Source organism: Citrus sinensis, chromosome 3, assembly GCF_022201045.2.
Source record: "Citrus sinensis cultivar Valencia sweet orange chromosome 3, DVS_A1.0, whole genome shotgun sequence".
Lineage (NCBI taxonomy): Eukaryota > Viridiplantae > Streptophyta > Magnoliopsida > Sapindales > Rutaceae > Citrus > Citrus sinensis.
The window spans coordinates 13,208,573-13,228,276 of NC_068558.1; the positions used below are offsets into that span (position 1 = coordinate 13,208,573).

The window sequence follows — 19,704 nt, forward strand, 5'->3', positions numbered from 1 at the left end:
CCAGAAAATAATCAGAACACTCATAATCTAATAAAATTTATTTTACGCTGCTAAATTATTCGTTATGCAATTTACCGTTATAGACAATTAGACTTAATAGATTTAATGTCTTTTTACGTATGTTCTTTGCTCAAAAAGGAAAATCTGATTCTATCTCCCTTAGTTTTTTTTTCTTTTTATTTTTTCTAACATTTTCTCCTCCTCGATTTCACAAGTAAATATTTATGCTAACAAACTGTTATTTAAAAAAAAAACAGACAAACAAATAAATAAATAATTAGGTTGCTATTTATCTTAGAAGAACAAATAACAAGAATGTCCAAAGTATTATTTATACTTAAATTTTATTTTATTTAACTTCAAAAAAATTGGGGACTATAATTTGGTTACAACCTTTAGAATTAGATAGAACCTCCCTCAAGTCTCGGGTCCAAAAACTTATTCTTGTAATAACGTTATGTATTTGTCATGTTAACATAATTTTTCCATAATTGCAGTCACTGTCTGGAAAGAGAGGAAAGGCACTCTCTTTCATGGAAATTCACGAACGCGAGAAAATAAATCAAACCGTTTTAGGGTGCGTGGAAGTTAGGCATGCAATGTCCGCTCAAGTTTTATAATTATAATTGACTTTGAATCAAGAAATGGCCCCTTTTCTCTCTTATTTCTATGACTAGTTAAATAAATTATTTTATTAAAAAAAACAGTGAAAATTGAAAGCAAGAAAAATTGAAGTAAACGACAAACTTAATTGAAATGCCAGTAATCAAATGCAAAGAAGACCTGCTTAGTCTTTGATTATAATTTATAATGATTATTGTTCTATGTGCTTTTCAAGAGCTATTGGATCAATTCAAAGTTACCGATATAATGAAAAAGGGGATATAGCTTTCAACAAGCAGTCTAACATATTTTGAATGAAGGCAATCTAACATAATATGTTAAGAGAACTACCCTCAAGAGTAGACTAATGTTATGAATTCTAACAGTTAAGTTCTAATTGATGTGTGTTATTAATCTATTATATATTGAATTTCATGACTAGAAAAAATATTATTCTATCGCACCAAATTAAGAGTTGATCTTTAGGATCCCAAACACTACTGTGCAAAGTAATATATTGGGCATTTGTAAGTCAGTTGGAGCGAGCAAAAAATTCACCCCATTTACAAACCATCAGATTTCTTTTCACAGCACAAGCATTCTTGTCACCCGCAATTCAGAATTGCAGACAACCATTCCATCCCTTTCTCTACTCAATACCTTCCTTAAATTGTTCATAATCTTAACCTTTGATTGTAAGTTGTTTCTTCTTAATTGTTCATAGCCTTAACCTCTGTTTAAACACATGTTTCTTAGCAATTTCTTATTTTAACATGCTTTCATCTTTTGATAACCAGCTAGGGCAATTTAATAATACTGAAACTTTCAAAATAATTAAAGTTAGATGTGATGTAAAAATAATTAGTTGTGTGAAGATAAATTGTTAAGTTTTTATTTTTTTTATGCAATACTAGATATTCTAACATTTAAGTCCCAATATGGTCCCAACAAATATAACATTTACGAAGTGATTAAGTAATTTTACAAACTATGAAATCTATTATTTAATAAATGAATGATACATAATATTAGGATTCAAATATTAAGATCCTTAACATCATTATTAATAAGAGTCGGGATATTTGCACCCCTCCAAAATCTTTTTGAAACCCCTTTTTCAATTATATTCCATTTAATGCCAAAAGTACCATTTTTCTAAATAAACACTATTTTTATTTATAAATCTTACAATTTCTAATAATTTTCTCACTCTTTAAGTTTTAATAATTGTATTCTAACTCTTTCAGTTTTAATAATTGTATTCTTCTCTTCAAACTTTTTTTATTATTTAATTTCTAAAAAATCTAAAAGAAAAAGTAAGAAAAACCTTATAAAATATTGAATATTTTATGGGTCCAACACAATTTTATCGTAAATAGAAATTTTGGGTGAAACAATTAATTTGAGAATCCTTAAAAAGTTATTTGTAGTGAGATAAAATGTCTCTTCATTAATAGAGGAGAAAAATATATATCTCTCTTTGATATTATATGAGAATAGGAATTTGGGCTATATTAGTTTAGAATTATCAAAGATAATCAAATGAAATTTTGATTGTAAATATTAATATAATTCTAATTATAATATATTAATGTAACCACACAAAAAAAAGAAAAAAAACTCGTTAGTCCTTATGATTACTTGTTTCCATAAGCCACCAATAGCTTACCGTTGCTTTCATTTACAAATAATCTAACAGCCGTTTAAGATACAAAGTTTGTAGCCCTCATTCTCTATTTTTTACTTTTATTGTTTTTCCTTTTTGAAAAAAAATTAAAATTATGTTATAAACATTTCGTAAATTATTGTTTTATTTTTCAAAATTACATTGCAATCTATTTATAAAATCAGGTATTACCCTAATTTTAATTTTAATGCAAGTTTTCGTTATTTTTTTTTTTTTGGTTTTGACCACGAGGTACCCTGGGGAGGGCTCCAACTGTGGGAGGCACCTTTAAACCCGTACCACAACTCAGACTAGAAGTCCCCGCTCAAACCGAGAGACACGGGTTCTCCCAACAAAGGCGACTTTCCTGCGACTTGAACTGGGGAGCAAACTCAATCAAACCACTTAAGGGGACTCCATTACCAGTAGAGCCAACACTTTGTTGGTATGCAAGTTTTCTTTATTATTAAAAAAGATACAGCATAAATTATTGGAAACAACAGAATTAAACCATTCAATTTTGATCAAATACATGGCATATAACTAAACTGGGCTGCTTCTGCTCCCCTCTTACTTTGTTACTTATTTCTTTACTCGCCCCTACAAAAATGGCGGCTCAGTCTCTCATTCAAACTCGAAAAATTCAGCAGTTCAACTCGTATTTTACAGAGGATTCACTTCTAAGCTTTTCGTCAAAGGTATTCTCTCTCTGCGAGTGTTTCTATTATGTCATTTTGCCAACAAAATATTTTGTCATGCATCATGTTAAAGGAACCGATTCTGTGGAATATAAATTTTGATTAGGGAAGTTTAAAACCCGATTTTATATGCTCAAATTGATCAGTCGAATCCAAATGGGGGGATCTGATATTTTAGGTTGTGGTGGAACCGACGGAGCGATATAATTGGATACTGACCTTGAGATTTCTTTGAATAATTTTATAGTGTTGCTCAAGTTATATTGTTTCATTTTTTCCGAAATCAAAACCACTTTGATTTGATTTTGAACTTTTCTGGTGAATAGTTTCTTCACCTTGCAGCCTTATCAGGTCGTTAATTATTTCAGTCTTCACTGCATAGTGAGACCATCCAGTGATTTAATCATGCAGCTAGTGAATGTGAGCTTCTGGAGATGCATCAGTAGGTTTTTGCTTGTATTTAGGCCCTCTACTCTCATAGGGAAGGCAATTGCATTGTCCACACTAATTTGGTTGCATGGAATTGCTGTTTTTCTTAATTATCTGGATCCATCTGTTTGCCCTGTTCGGTCCAAAATATCAAATATTTATAAATTCAACCATGCCATCATCTAATTCCCTTGAACTTATAACTGTTTCACAAGTTACTTATGCTACTCTTAATATTTTGAGATTGAAAACATGTTCATATTTGATTTCCTTCATTCAGTTGCGTACTACCTTTGGCTGCAGAATTTGCAATCTTACCATCTAATTTTGATAAAATTAACTGGCATTTTTTGCAGGCGTATCTTTCTCAACCACTAAAGAGATGTTAGCTGATGCTTTTTCACAATTTGGCCAAGTCACTGAGGGTTTGGTCTATTTACGTTTTAAGTCTCAACCCCTGTTCCCTCTTCAATATTTTCTAATATCCAATTCTTTTCTTTTTGCAGCTACAATAATTATGGATATAGGTAAGAATAGATCAAAAGGTTACGGGTATGTGACTTCCAGTACAGAAGAGGAAGCCCAAAAAGCCTTGGTAGACATGAATGGGAAGGTAAAGTTGCATCATTTTTCTCTAATCTACCATGCTTATATTGTTGAGTTTAAGCATCTCACAGTATGTGCTTGCAGTTACTGGATGGACGAGTTATTTTTGTGGATAATGTAAGACCCAGCAGACGTTACAATACTGATGCGTCACTTGCGAGACAACCTGCTCAGTCTCCTGAAGAAAATTGATATTAAATCGTTTTACGTTTTATATGAATATATAGCGGTGTCCTAAATGCTGGATACATGGATGCTCATATCATTTCATCTATAACAAAATATGTTTTACAATTCTGTTGTTCTTTTATGATTACCTTCTTGTTGACATGGGATATCTCTGTTTATCTTTTGACTAACTGCAATGAGGAAGGAGCAAAGATCTGGGAGCTTGCGCTGGATCTGCGGCTGCCTTCCAATCGTCAATTTATGATAATATGAACAGAGTAGAGAACGGGAAAATGGAAGACCCTTGGTTTTGGATTTTAGATGATATAATTGCCATTAGATTGATATCATGTGCGCCCTTGTGTAAACATGACCTAAGTCGATTTGAAGTGCTCATAAGCTGGAAAAAAAAAGTATTCCAAAATTTCTCTCTCTCTCTATATATATACAGAAAAATTTTATATATATATAAAATGCATTACGAGACTACATACAAGCCAATGAACAAGCATCTTTTGTTGTTAGAAATTCCGCTCATAAATCATCTACTGCGACAAGCAAAAATTAATTCATGTTTCCATAATTCAGACATTTTTTCTTGGCTTACTGCCTCCATCCGCTATAATCACGAAGTTCAGAAATCATATAAGCATTATTCTCTCCCCCCCCCCCCCCCCCCCCAAAAAAAAAAAGGCCAGCTGTAATATGAGGAAGAAAAATGAATCTCAACAAAATTTTTTCGCATCTTAGATTTTCTGTTTTTGGCACAACAAGCTATGGACATCTTTCCTAGGATCAATTGCTGGAAACTATCCTTCGTGTCACTAAACTAAACCATAACACATTCGTAGTTGTCATTTGCCAACTTCTCCTGGGAGACTTCCACCTGGGTTACGAGAGAAATCTTCTCTGAAAAAGTTACACAGGACTGGTGCAGCATCGTGCTTCCGCATCAAGCTGTTTCTACCTTACGGGATGGGGGTCTTCGAAACAAACTGATTAGATCATCAAGACCCTGTTGGAGAACATTGTTAGCTACTTGGAACTTTTGGAGTTTTCTATTCTAATCCATTTGCTCAAGTGTCACCACGTTCATTGAAGTCAAATGTAAATAGGGAAAAGCTGAAAAGTGAAAAGCAGTAAAGAAGAAGATATATTTATGACAATTCAACAATTTCCAACACTTTCCACGTGATCATCAAAATAAGCCATACATGCATAACCGTGAAAATGTGAAAGAAAGAAAACCTTTTTCAGTGCCATGATAAATGGGTCATTCTTTGAGATAAATGGCGCCACTCGAGAAGTTTGTGACAACAGATCCAACCAAGACCGTATGTAAGAGGGGTTGACAGCCAAGCTACTGTTGTCTGCAAAAATTTGAATATTCTTTCCTTGGTAACCATAAATATGTCTCTGGACAAGAAAGGAAAAGGAACCATCAGAAAACGTTAAACAATGAACTTTTACGCAACTTAAATAATAATCAACTTTCAAGTGCATGCAAGATAGTTGGAAGAATTAACTTATTGATCCAGCAACAACTCTACAAGTATTTTATTATGCAGTGGGGTCAATGATCACTCAGTTTTTACATTGGGAGTTCCCAGCAAGCTTCCTGGTATCTAAACTATGATATATACACTAGTAGAGTCAGTCTCTTAAAATAAAACTATAAGATGCACACTGGTAGAGTAAATCTATAAAAATATGCATATACAATCAGATGAAACATTATAACCAAGATGTATCTCTCAATATATTAAACTCACAGCAGGAGATTCGGCAACTAACTTGACACTTCTGATAATTGATGTTTCATCAACAAAATGCCCGCACGGGATCAATAGTTCAGCAAATACAATCTAAATCCAGTAGAAACTCTAGGAATAAGATATATAGGATTAAATTTGAAACGTAACCTGCTATCCAGCAAGCCTCCAATGCTTTCCAAAAGCTCAGGAGCAGAGAGAGCTCAGAAAGGGTAGCGGCAGTAACTCTCAGTCTTGAAAATTGTTCATGCTCCCAAGCTGCCTACAGCAGAAAGCAGCTTTATCATCTGAACTAAATAGACAAATATGAAAACACAACCAAAGCAAGATAGACATATCAGATTTCTTCAATTATCAGTTAGATAAATTGTCCAACAAAACGTTCGGCCCAATAAATACTTGATTGCAGATTAGTGAAAAGAATTCATACATGGAGTATGAAACATGAACACAGAGACATTTATAGATGAATTAAGAAATTTATGGCATATTCTAATTATTTTAATGCTAATTCTAAAGTAACACTTTCTCAAGTTGTCACCACTTCCATCAGCCACTGAATGGCCAAAAGGTATTATCCTCATTTACATTTGTAACATTCCCAGATAACATAGCCATGTAAAATCGTAATCGAATTATCCAGTTGGGAAGATGAAATCATATTAGTTATCAAACTAAACATATAAGAACTTGAGGTCGTCCAGAGTTTTCCATTAAATTAGAGTCCAGAAGATTTGGAGCTTATGCTTTCAAGGCCAAAGAAATAACAAAAACTAATGTAACTGTAAACTCTCACCAAATGACCACAAAATTCTAGATGCACCTATTATTCCAACAGAGAATCTACCCAACAAAAATCAGAGGCATATCTATTTTTGGTTCTTATTATTTATCTAGGAATTTAGTGCAATAACATTAGAACATGCCACCATTGGGGGTTCTTTCTCTGTTGACTTCACGTTTTGTTATTATTGTTCTTATTAATACTAGTGTCTTTGTTTCCTTTCTTTGTTTCATATACATACATGTGTGTGTGTATCTTTGTTTCACACACACACACACACATATTAGAACATGCCACCTAGCTTACACAAAGCCTGTCAGCATCACTCATGGCTATCATCACCTACCAAACATCTAACCCAGTCATATCCACTAGCTATTTCTTGACTTCTTGTGATGACCCTTAATGGTTTTAGTCTGCTCAGTAAAAAGATAAAACAAAATCATAAGATTAAGTTCAATCATTCATATACATCTACTTACTCGAGGATTCGAGATATTTTTTTTCTTGTGCTTTAGGCCAACTTTGAAGCCCAACTCCTCAGCTACTGTTGTGAAAATTTTAATGCACTCGCAAGCGCACGAATCTAGAAATAGAGTAGTGGTAACGAGGTCGATCCCACAAGGATTGTTATAAATTGAAAAGTCTAATTTAAATCTAAAATTAATATTAATTCTAACCTAGTTGACCAAATTGAGTTTTAAGAGAAATTAAACTAATTAAACTAAGAAAACAATTAAAGCAAATGAGAATTCAATGAGATAAAAATTACCAAGGTTTCGGAATCCACCACTATTCAACTAGTAATTATCTAATTATTAATTAATCCCCAATTTTAGAGTGACAACTCGAAATCAATCTATGTCATCTCATGGATATAACAATTAAGCCCAAGTAATTAAATCTAATGTAGGTTCTTTTTCTGCTTAATAATATGACATCTAAGAATCTCATGTAAACATATTGAATAACAAAGAGTCAAAGTTTCCTAAGCACTCCATGTAAAAAATTTAATGAAAGACATAAAATCAAAGATAATCATGTATAAACTTTATAGATCCAAGCATAGAATTAATCGAATATTAATCCTAACAATCAATAATGCATGACAGAATTGATGAAAAGATTTTATTAACATCCAATTAATCATGTGAAATAAAAACTATAATCATCAAAGAACATATATAGGGAATTAATTAAATAAAAAGATAATTATTTTATTGAATAGGGTTTCATCCTTAACCTCAATGTAAGAAAATTAGCTAGACATACTTGAATTGAGAGCAACACAAGAAATAAAATCAGCCATGGAAGCCGAAATATTGCTACTGCCGATTGCTCTCTCTTCTGCCTTGCGTCTGCACTCCCTTCTGGCGGCTCCTCTAATTCAAAAGCAAAACTCCCTTTTATATTGCTTGGCCACCGAATCCTATTGTGATTCTAATAACTAAACCAACTTTTACAAGCTAAAGCCCTAAGCTTGCCACGTAATTGAAAACAATAAAAGCCAAAAGCTATTGATTTCCTTCCTTTATTCTACTTTGACTTTCCATTCAAAGGCTTAATTAAGAGCTTTGTTTTTATGTGCTGCCCACTTTAGCTTTAACCTTCTTCTTTGTTTGCACGTGGATGGTGAACGCATTTGTTGAGTTCGGTTTTCTTGGCTTGAATTAACATGCATATAAGCATAATTGCTTCCAAGTTAATTAATCTTTAATGCCCACAAATTGAACTCCTTTGTGCCATTTTTATCCATAATCTCCAATTAATTCCCTATTCAATAAAATAATTCAATTAATTAAAAATAACAAATAAATATAACTAACAATTATTTAATTAATGGTAAAATATGTATGTATTATATGCTCATCAGCTACATTTGTGAAACCCTACACAACCAATCCATTAAACTATATGGCAGCGAATAAGTTAAATAGATTCTTGAGATGTGTATTAGCTTACCTCAAATATTTGCTTTATGTAGGCATTTTCTGGAGGCTTAGATACATGAATCCATAGTTCGTTATTCCATGAACCAACACTATTTAAGCAGATAGCATAGTCAATGCTCTCACGCAAACGCTGATCAAAACTTCGAAGCCACTGGAAAGGAAGGATACAAAGTCATACAGAGAAGTGAAGAAAAGATAAAATGGAATCGTATAACCCTAATAAAAAGAAGTTATAGAAAGAAGTAAGAACCTGAGATATAACTAATTAAAATAAGTCAAAGAAGAAGAGTTAAGTACCTTATGTGTTCCATTGCAGTTATAACTTATAAGGTCCACCTGACGTCAGTCCAAAAAGTATATTGTACCTTCCTCTGGTTTTAGGATTTGAATAGGGAAGAGAGAATAACCCAGCTACCTCAAGAAGAGCCACAACACCGCTACCATTGCTATCACTTCCGACAGATAATGCCTACATGTAATTATCACAGAGTCACATGGATCAGTGAATCTAATACATAAAATTTTGAATAGATAAGTGGTATGTAATAAATTACATACAGGAGCAGCCCCAAATGTATCATATGATGCTACTATAGCAATTGTTGGCAGCTGATTTGCATCTCCATCAGCTTTTAATCCTTGCAACCCTCCCTGCATCACTTGAAAGAATGCTCAATTTACAAGTTCTTGAGAAGCAAGCACCATCAGAAGGATTCATAACGTCAGGAACCAACAAAGGTATTACTTACTGATTTCATGAATGCAATGTGATAATAATAACTCTATTAAATTAATTCAATTGTATTGGTATCAACAACAGAAGCCAAGGAAATATGATAATAAATTCGATGCTAAGAATATCAATGTATAAAGATGTTTCCAGAGAGGTAAAAGAATTGATAATAGGAAGCATTTCAGAAGAACTCGTATTGACAAGTTGGCACGGTCAGAAGTTGGAAATCGGAACCCCGTCAGGAATTAAGAAGCAAGCAAGGAATTGAAGAAGCAACTTGCAATAAACTGTTTATTGGTTCAGATCTTTAAGATGGTTTAAACAAAAATGAGGTTATTTATACTAAAGCAGCCACTGCCATCATTTTCAATTATTAATTTTTTCCTTGTATATCTGACCAGCTTTTATATGTAATAGGACAATCAATTCATAGACATGGTCTATCGAGCACTGCTGATCAATGCACAACATTCATGACCAGCTGAAAGTGATACCATTATGTAGCTGCTAGATTTTGTCTACCGTGTAGCTTTCTGCAAGTGTATAAGACCCAGTTTGTATAGTGTTTCAACTCAAATCAGTATTTTTTGTGGAAAAATTATTGGTATATAATTATTCTTGTTTCTTTTTGTTGGGGATGATGAAAAGCACTTGCAGGATTTAAATGTCATTTTTGGGTTTGCGTTTATTATAAGTTATAGGCTTCAAATGTTTGTTCATTTATACCCACAATTTAGTTATGCTGATTAAACAAAATGAGTTCGAATAGTTTTTGACTTTTTGGGTTCATGGCATGAACAGAACAGAATTATTTTGCGCACGGTTTGGTCCGTTAGGTGTATTTGTTGTGAGGAAGAGAAAAAAGCAAAAAAAAATTGTGGGTAGTGAAATTTCTTAAATGAACCTTCTCTTGTTGTTCTTGTATGGAGCTGGGTTACCCTCAGAAATAAAGGAGGACACGAATCGGTTCCTGCAACTCCCAAGGCAGTAATTGCTACCTAAAATCCCCACTAGCATATAACAAGTAAAGAGTTGCAAATCTGATGGTTATTCCAAGTTCTAGTTATCCTCGATAAGTTGAGCTACCCATTACTCTTACTCTGGACTATAATTTTTTTTATTTTAAGTTTGACCCTGTTTACTTCAAGTGAAGTCTCGTCGACTGCATTTAACTTTCATCTGGACCTGAAATCTCAACCCTGAAGTTTAATAGAGAACTTACGCATACTCCAGAGGGCGTAAGTTAATCTTCATTCAGACCGTGTAAAAGAGAGACCTTTTGCCAGTTATGATGTGTAGAAGCAGAGCCCCAAATCTGATAGTTTTGGCCGCCATCTAAAGGAATTCCTAAGGGTATTCTGAGAATGGTTAAAAAGATCATTAACTGTATATATACAACCGAATAGTAGCAATGAAATTACTACGTTGTTCTTGGACAATTTGCATCAAATACTTTTATTGAGTTGCTATTCCATGCATGCAAAAGAAAATTCTTTAAGAATTACATATAAGTTGTAATGTAAGGAAATTACATCCATCCACGATAGAATCTTCTAAGAGTAAGATTGTCTGCTACAAAATAGTAGCAAGAGGTCATACACACTTCAACAAGGTAAAACCATCTTCGCCGCCAATAGGGGTTAATGTATAAAACCCCAATAATTCCTATTATCACAATTCCATAAGATACTGTAAAAGTGATCAGGAAACTGTCCATGTCAATTAAACTATCACCTTCTTCATTTTCGGTGTAAGCTTCTGTTGTCACTGTTGTTAATCCATTATCATCGCAACTTTTGGACAGTGGCAGTCCACAAAGAAAAGGATTCCCCTCATAACTATCTTCCTCAAAAGTTGAAAATTGTGCAACTCTATCTGGAATTTTGCCTGATAAGTTATTGTATGCTACTCTGAAGACCGCCAATGTATTTAGCACAATGAGCTGAGGAGGGATTTTCCCATGCAATAGGTTGTAGGAGAGGTCCAAGCTTTCGATTTGCTTCAGGTTTGAAAATGTTGTCGGGATTGTGCCCGTCAAATTGTTATGAGATAGATTTAGTGCACGAATCCTTGTAAGATATCCAATTTGAGTAGGAATCTCACCTGTCAATTTGTTACAAGAAAGATCAATCCCGGACATACTCGTCAAAATTCTTCCTCGATAATAGTAGGACATATTCTTTGTTGTGAACTGTACGGTTTCTTCCTTTCCCATCGGAGACCCATTTGGAGGAAAATATGAAAGTGCAGGGGCCGAAGCGTGATCCCACGTTGGAGCTACTGCATCATAATAACCTTCAGTGAGTGCAGTGTTAACCAAGCAAGGAGGAATATGACCAGATAAATTATTATGAGAAAGATCAATCAACCGCACTTCCTTCAACTGACATAATTGAACTGGTATTTCGCCTTCAATATAATTATTAGCCAAAAGAATGTAGCTTAACTGAGGTAGTTTGTCAATCCAATTTGGAATACTTCCATGTAAGCGGTTATAACTAAGATCTAATGTCACCAAATAAGGATAGTAATGGATTATACTTTCCAGCTGTCCTTCTATCTTGTTTTTTGACAAATGAACTTGTTCAATAGATCCTAGACTAAGACAAGATGGTAAAGTCCCAAAAATACTATTGTTTGAAAGGTCTAAAACCTTCAGACAATCAAGCTGACAAAACTCATTTGGAATTGGTCCTTCAAGATTGTTATTGGGCATTATAATATCTTGTAAAGCTAACAAACTACCCAACCATCTTGGAATCTTACCAGAGAGATGATTATCACTCAGATATAATCCTCCTAACAAATAGCACTTAGATAAGCTTTCTGGGATCTCTCCAATGAATTTATTACCATCCAACTGCAACCTCTTCAAATTTGTCAAGTTAAATTTTTCAGAGAATATATGACCTTGCAAAGTGTTGTTTGATAACGCAAGAATTTCCAACGAGAAGCAACCCATGGCCATGCGCTCAGGGATTGCACCAGTCAACTGATTGTAGGATATGTCCAAGCTTTTCAACATTTTCATATCAGCAAATGAAGAAGGAATGCTACCGTTAAAAGCATTTCGAGATAAGTTTAAATGCATTAAGCCTGGAAGATATGTTCCAATTTCTACTGGGATATGGCCTAGAAAGAAATTGTTGGAGACATCCAATGTTGCTAATTTCTGGAGGCAATGAATTGGCATCCGAAATGATCCAAAAAGAGAGTTATTAGCAAGAAGAAGAGTCTTTAAGTCTGTATTGTTTTCTGGCAACCAATTTGGAAATTCTCCACTCAAGTTAAGGTGTGAGAGATCAGCATTATTCAAGTCATGCTGATGGTACAAGAATTTGGGAAATGTGCCACCATCTCCGTAACCAGACAATGAGATAGAAGTCAATTGGAATTTTGGGGTCAAAGAATTATAATGTGACTCGGTTTCTGCGTATATTTCACCATTGAAAGTCTTGAGTTTTGAGAGATTGAAAAGTGGTTCAAGTGAAATAGGGATTTGGAAGTGATTGTTTGAAAGTATGAGCTCTTCGATAGATGTCAGATGCATGAGGGGAGATGAGGAGATATTTTCAGTAAGTTGATTGTAAGAGACATCTAACACTCGAAGGGAAGTCAAATTTGCCAAGCACAAAGGCAAGCTACCTCTTAAATCATTGTTATCAATGTATAGCTCTCTCAGAAGCACCAACTCACAAAAGCCTGGCGGGAAGTTTCCCGTAAGTTGATTAGAAGCGACATTTAACACTTGGAGGGATGTCATGTTTGCCAAGCACCAAGGCAAACTATCTCTCAAATCATTATCACGAATGTATAACTCTTGCAGATGCACCAACTCGCAAAGTCCTGAAAAATATATAATTCATCCTTCAGTACATAAAGATAAATAATTCCATAAAATCTTTTAAGTACATATTAAAAATTAACTTTGAGTACTAATAGTTGAACAATAGAATCTGAGATAATGGCAACGAAATAACTGTAAAATTGTATGGTGTTATAGTGTTAAGAAAAAAAAAATAGCATTATTTTTCAAACAACACTCTATTTTCAGTTATTTTACCGTTGTTGCGTCAGTATTGGCGCTCTTTATTATTTTTCATTAAGTTTATAAAACAAACGTTATAGATATGCTTAACTAAGTTAAATTAAGAGAGGAGAGAAGGAGAGAGAGAGAGAGAGAGAGAGAGAAAGTCATTAACCAACCTTGATCAAGAATGGTGTTTTTATTAAGGCGTGAATATGACAATGATAAAATCCTAAGAGAAGCCATCGATTCGCTAACGATTTGAAGAAAACTGGTATCGACTTCAACAAGCATCCGGTCCATGACCAGATGTTCCAAATTCTTGAATTCATGAAAATCTACAAATAATAAACAAGAAATGTTTATAATTTTGATATTGATCACATAATGCAAGGGAATAAAGATAATCCAGTCCTTTTCTTTTCTTTTTCTTTACTCTTCTAAGCGATCGAAATATTCTTATCAGAATAGAACTAAAATTTCATTAACCTTAATCAAGAATTCTGCAATTAAGAGAAGCTAGAACTATTGGACAGTGAAAATATATAACATTTAAAAGAAAAAAAAAATCTTATTTCAAGGGAAAAAATTAACTTGAAAAGAAATAATTATTATCGAATTAATATCATAAAAGCTTCATATACCCATAATTTACCTTGAACATGTAGGGCACCCTTGAGTACACAACCTCGCATTGACAAATACTTTAACGAAGTGAATGATGCGATGCTTTGCAGAAGCTGGCTTACATGGAGATCAGACTCCACCAATATCAATTCTTCCAAGTTGGTGAAATTGTGCAATTCTATTAAAAAAGAAGTAGAAACAATAAATGTTAGCTCTATATATTAATTCAATTATTTTCGACATAAAAGATTTACTTACCTTGACTAACTACTGTTCCCTTAAGATTAGTAAACAAAAGGTAAAGTGTTTTGAGGGATGGTAGTGATCCTATTGATTGCAACGCCTTGCTTCCATCTATCATTGCAGTTGCCCTTCCCCCAAAATAAAGGGTATTCAACTTCCTCAAACCTCTGTAATCTGTTTGGGATACAATTTCGGATTAAATTATTGTGGGTAAGTGTCAATGAGCATTCCCTTACCAAAATTAAACTGTCCTCCAAATTTAATATTTGAACATTTTGTATACCTTTAGGAACCACAAGATTGTCGATTGCATTGAAGCTCATGTCCAACTCCTCCAATTTGCTCAAGGAATCCAGTCCTGTATTTATGCCAACACTTCTAATAGGGTTAATTAAATAACTTATTTTCTCCTTCTTTATTTTTAAATCTCGGCGCAAAAGAATTTTATTAATAAGCAAAAAATACGGCTAACCAGAAAAACCTAAAAAATAGTTGCCAAGGGCCTGATTGAGTGGTTTTAATTAGGTATATTTGGCTCACAACGGCGAATTTGAATTTGTAAGGAAGAAAAATTTATTTCGACTTTACCTACTGCTATACCTTATTCTTTTTCAAAAAAAAAACCGTAAACAAATTAAACACGACATTTTAGTTCGTTAAATGCTAAATGGCGTTAATTAATTAATCAAGTAAATACAAGTTGGTTTATGGAAGCCAATATCTGATCCCTTCACAATAACCAAAATAACAAGTTCAGTGCACAATTTTAGATATAGGCAGACAAATAAGATGCAGGTTATTATGGCTTCCCTTGAATATTAAAACTTTTTTGGAATCCAATCTCTCTTAAGATATAAACTTGTTACCGAAGAAAGAGCATTACGGAAAATAAAAAGCAAATGTCGATTTCCAATCGGTGTACAATTCTTTACTTTTGAAGACAAAACATACAAAATAATTAGATTGAATTGTGTTTGATTATGAGAAGCATTGGAAATTGCATATATTGATAATTTCTTAGACCTATTTTTATTATACTAAAAGCCTTGAAGCTTACACTAGCAAGAGTCTAGCTAGATCTAACATCAGTACCTCCAGCTGCTCAATGAAATAAGATCCACAAAAGATGGGACACGGGAGAAGGGATGAAGCTTACTTACCTTTAATATCAATACTTCCATTCAATCCATTACCAGCCAATGATAAGATTTTGAGTGATGAAAGACCACCTAGAGATAAAAAGATGTTGTTGTTGAAGTAGTTATGGTCTAAAAAAAGAAACTTCAAGGTGTTCAACTTTGATAACCTCTCTAGACCTGCGAAATTTTTTTTAAAAAAATAATGTTATCGTATCATGTAAAAATTAAACAAAATCCACAAGGGATCAGAAAAATGCTAGAAATTACGAGGGAGAATTCGAGTAGAGTAAATTGAGGACCTTCATTTTCAACACAGCCGGCTATATTGTTCCAACTTAAATCAAGAGACTCTAATTGTTGAAAGGGAGTAAACAAAGAAGCATTCAAATGCCATTCCGCTGAGTCCCGATTCCTAGTATCTCGTAGATCTAATTTAATCACTCTGCCATTGGTGTTGTTGCACTCAACCCCTTCCCACTGACAACAATCTGAATAATTCTCATCATCTACCCAGTAGTGAAGATGTTTATCATCATTGAAGAAATGTCTAAGTTGGAGGAGAGCAGACCTCTCTTGCTCCAACCATCCCTCACTCCACCACCCTTTTACTACTAATAATATGAAAATTAACTCACTCATCCACACCGTTTTTGAACCACACATTATATCTTCTTAATTATAATCACCTACACACTCTCTCTCTTTCTCTTTCCTCCGCATCTGCAACAACGAGAGGGTGGGTTTACGCTATTTATAACCAATTGAACTGATGATACTCCCAGCTTTTTCAAGTCTTGTATTCGTTTTTCTTTATTTCTTTTTGTATATGCTATTAATATATAATATGATTGTAATATATTTTTATTTAATTCAGTCAACTAAAAATATTTCCTCACTGTCCATATGGGGTGTCACCGCATTTGACAAGCTTGTTGGCTGGCTCGAAACTTGGATTTTATGAAAATTATTATAAAATATCTATCATTTTAGATATTCATTTGGTCCCCTATTATATATATTTAAAATTTTAAACATTAAAATTCATATTTTCAAGCCCAAATTCATTAAGATAAAATTTAAAAATCATAAATTATAAAATAAATTAAAATATGTATATATTACATTATAAAATATAAAATATAGATTTTTTTTAAAGCTTCAATTGAAAAGCCTGGGTGTTAAAAGAACATGCTTAGGCCAGATCTGGGTAATGCCATACTTAGGAACAGTCAAGGTTTTTGCCATCCCTACTATCCATACACACTAATAATTGGCTAATTGATTAAACTCATGATTTGTTCCCACAGAATCTCGGGTTTGAGACTACGCCGACACCTACATGTCCCTTGAATAAGAGCAGGTTTTTACCTAAATTCGAATGCAAACATGTTTGAAACGTCCAAGTTGCTCTATTGATTTAGGTTGGTTTAGGGAGAATGAATAGGACGTCTTCCCAAGGCCATAACTTGAGCAATAGCTATTTGTCTTAGGCTAATAATATATCATTCTGAAGTTCTTGAGGCAAAGAGTGTGAGGCAAAGTAACATTTTCAATATTGGTTAGCAGACCATCGCCAAATTTCTCTTGGGCTTCTATTTTTGTCTGAAGATTTCTTTCTTATTTTTGGGATTCTTGTTAGATTTTTATCTAGTTTTGTCAATATTTGATTAAGATGTCATTTTTTTAATTTGTTTTGACAAGTAAAATTTTTATTATGCCATACCAATTCAAGTTTACTTATTTTGATAAATTCATGTACTTTTAGGGTTTAGTGCTTGTTTGATATGGTTTATTTAATGTCTATAAGTGTTTATTTAATTCCAAAAACTCTTATCATAATTTTTATTGTTGTTTGGTTGTTTTTCTAATAGAGCATTTGAAGCTTAAATAAGCTATTTTGCCTCTACTTGTAAAAACTCGAATTTTGGGTTTTTGTGAGTAGAGGTTGAAAAGTTTTTTTAAAATGTTAAAATATCTAAAATATCCTCTACTTATTTGACTATTTTATTTTATTATTTTCATAACATAACTTTAAAAAACTTGGCCATTAAAATAATTTCATAAATTTTTAATAAAAACTCTTATTGACAATCAAATAACTAAATTTTTTTTAGTAAAAGCTCTATTAACAAAAACTCTAGTTAAATAAGCGCTACTTAAAAAACTGTACTAAACGAAGCCTTAGTATAAAAGGGTGTTAAAATCCTAGTTTGATATTTATACTCGTAAAAGCATATTTTTAGATTAAGAGACGTGATCACTACTCAAATACTAAAAAACCCTATAACTAATTAAATAATAAGAATACGGAAGTTAAAATAAAGGATCCTTCTAAGTTACATGCATGTACCTTACAACCCTCTCACATGAATAGTGGGTGGACCCACATCATTCACTATTCATGTGAGAGGGTTGTAAGGTACATGCATGTAACTTAGCATTAGCCTAAAATAAAAGGATTTCTAAACCTGTCCTACATCACACGACAAGTGACTATGTACGATGTTAGCCAAAAAATTAAAAATAAATGCTAATCATACCTAACCTCTAGACTTTAACGATCACTTTAGATGAGTTTTTGAATATTGATCAACAAGTTTGTCTTCTCTATTTATTTATTTCACTATATTTCACACATCACCCTGATTTGGATGATATTTGTCAAATCAACATCATTTGTTGTCATGAAGAATGTGAAGAGTCTTCTTTTTCTTCTTGGAATAGTTCATGAAAGCAAATCAATTTTTCTTAATTAGTAATGTAAGAGTTTTCTATGCATACCCATGTTTTATATATTAGTTGACTTTGAATTGACCCCAAATCCCGTAACATTGGCCCTTAATATTCTCTCTCTCTCTCTCTCTCTTTCTCCCTTTCTCTGTGTTTAATGACTAAAAAAGTGAAATTAACATTGAAAATTGAAAGCAACAAACTACCAATTTTATATTTAATAAAAAAATCCATAATCAAATGTAAAGAATGACCTGGTTAATCTTTATCCGCTGTGGTAATTTTCAACAGCTTTACAAAATAACTGTAAGCCAAGTATTTCAATTCAAAGTCATGGATAGCGAAAAAATTACCTGAAGCAAAGAACACGTTGCTTTTAACAATCTTTGGCAACCAGAGACATTGATATGGTGGAATATACAATATTGGCGCATTAAATAACTAATATTACTCACCTATTAACGTTTGTACAACGACACCGTAAAAGAGCACCGCAGAGGTTATATTTCCCGGCATCTTGTTTTACGATGGGACAATTCGTACTCTAGAAAATAATCAGAACACTCATAACTTAATAAAATTTATTTTATGTTGTTAAATCATTCGTTATGCAATTTACCGTTATAGACAATTAGACTTAATAGATTTAATATATTTTTACTTATGTTCTTTGCTCAAAAAAGAAAATCTGATTCTACCTTCCATAATTTTTTTTTCTAAAATTTTCTCCTCCTCGATTTCACAGGTAAATATTTATGCTAACAAACTGTTATTAAAAAAAATATATCAGACAAACAAATAAATAATTAGGTTTCTGTTTATCTTAAAAGGACAAATAACAAGAATTGGGACTCCATGTCCTTGAGCAAATTCAGCGAGTAAGGTAAAAAAATAATAATAAAGTTTTGAATAATTTTAGCGTAAACAAAGTTTAAGTCATGAGCATGCATGAATGTAATCACAAGGGTTACTATGGGTGTTGCGGGGTGTTAACTTTTGAAGAAAGAGAGCTTTAACAAAAAAAACTAATTTCTGTGTAATTTTGGGACTTTGATGGGTGTGCAGAGTAGAAATTTAATTTTCAAATTTAACGTCAGAGTTTTCTGAGCTCTTTGCGTAAATGAATGTGCAAGGCACTAGTTATACTTCAGCATAAATTTTATTTTATTTAACTTAAAATGAAATTAGGGATAATAATTTGATTGCAATCTTTAGAATTAGATAGAACCTCCTTCAAGTCTCGGGTTCAAAAACTTATTCTTATAATAACATTATTTATTTGTCATGTTAACATATTTTTTCCATAATTGTAGTCACTGCTACAGAAAGAGAGGAAAGGCACTCTCTTTCCTGGAAATTCATGCACGCATGAAAGCAAATCAAACCGTTTTAATTGCTTGGAAATTAGGCATGTAATGTCTGCTCATGTTTTATAATTATAATTGACTGACTTTGAATCAAGAAATGGCCCCTTTTCTTGACTGACTTTGAATCAAGAAATGGCCCCTTTTCTCTCTTATTTCTATG

General features: G+C 32.9%; 2 protein-coding genes and 1 long non-coding RNA gene across 4 annotated transcripts; 1 reads left to right on the top strand and 2 right to left on the bottom strand.

Annotated features, from left to right (window-relative positions):
• Positions 1-2,719: 2,719 nt before the first annotated feature.
• LOC102627364 (organelle RRM domain-containing protein 2, mitochondrial-like) lies at positions 2,720-4,222 on the top strand. Of its 2 annotated transcripts, XM_052438292.1 has the most exons (4): positions 2,720-2,967; positions 3,753-3,780; positions 3,903-4,009; positions 4,087-4,222. In XM_052438292.1, the coding sequence occupies exons 1-4, from the start codon at positions 2,878-2,880 to the stop codon at positions 4,192-4,194; spliced, it is 333 nt and encodes a 110-aa protein (XP_052294252.1). In that variant the 5' UTR covers positions 2,720-2,877; the 3' UTR covers positions 4,195-4,222. The 2 variants fall into 2 exon arrangements, with proteins under 2 accessions (XP_052294252.1, XP_052294251.1); XM_052438291.1 differs by having other exon boundaries at positions 2,723-2,967; positions 3,903-4,222.
• A 147-nt stretch (positions 4,223-4,369) lies between these two features.
• Positions 4,370-8,291, bottom strand: LOC102627659 (uncharacterized). Its single transcript, XR_008053447.1, has 4 exons — positions 7,999-8,291; positions 6,093-6,204; positions 5,419-5,586; positions 4,370-5,185 (listed from the first exon to the last, which is right to left on the bottom strand). It is a non-coding gene; the product is annotated as an uncharacterized LOC102627659 (long non-coding RNA).
• A 2,648-nt stretch (positions 8,292-10,939) lies between these two features.
• Positions 10,940-16,110, bottom strand: LOC102621117 (receptor-like protein 1). The gene is made up of 7 exons (XM_052435738.1): positions 15,747-16,110; positions 15,469-15,537; positions 14,592-14,666; positions 14,324-14,482; positions 14,094-14,243; positions 13,618-13,776; positions 10,940-13,257 (listed from the first exon to the last, which is right to left on the bottom strand). The coding sequence occupies exons 1-7, from the start codon at positions 16,108-16,110 to the stop codon at positions 10,940-10,942; spliced, it is 3,294 nt and encodes a 1,097-aa protein (XP_052291698.1).
• Between the last annotated feature and the right edge of the window lie 3,594 nt (positions 16,111-19,704).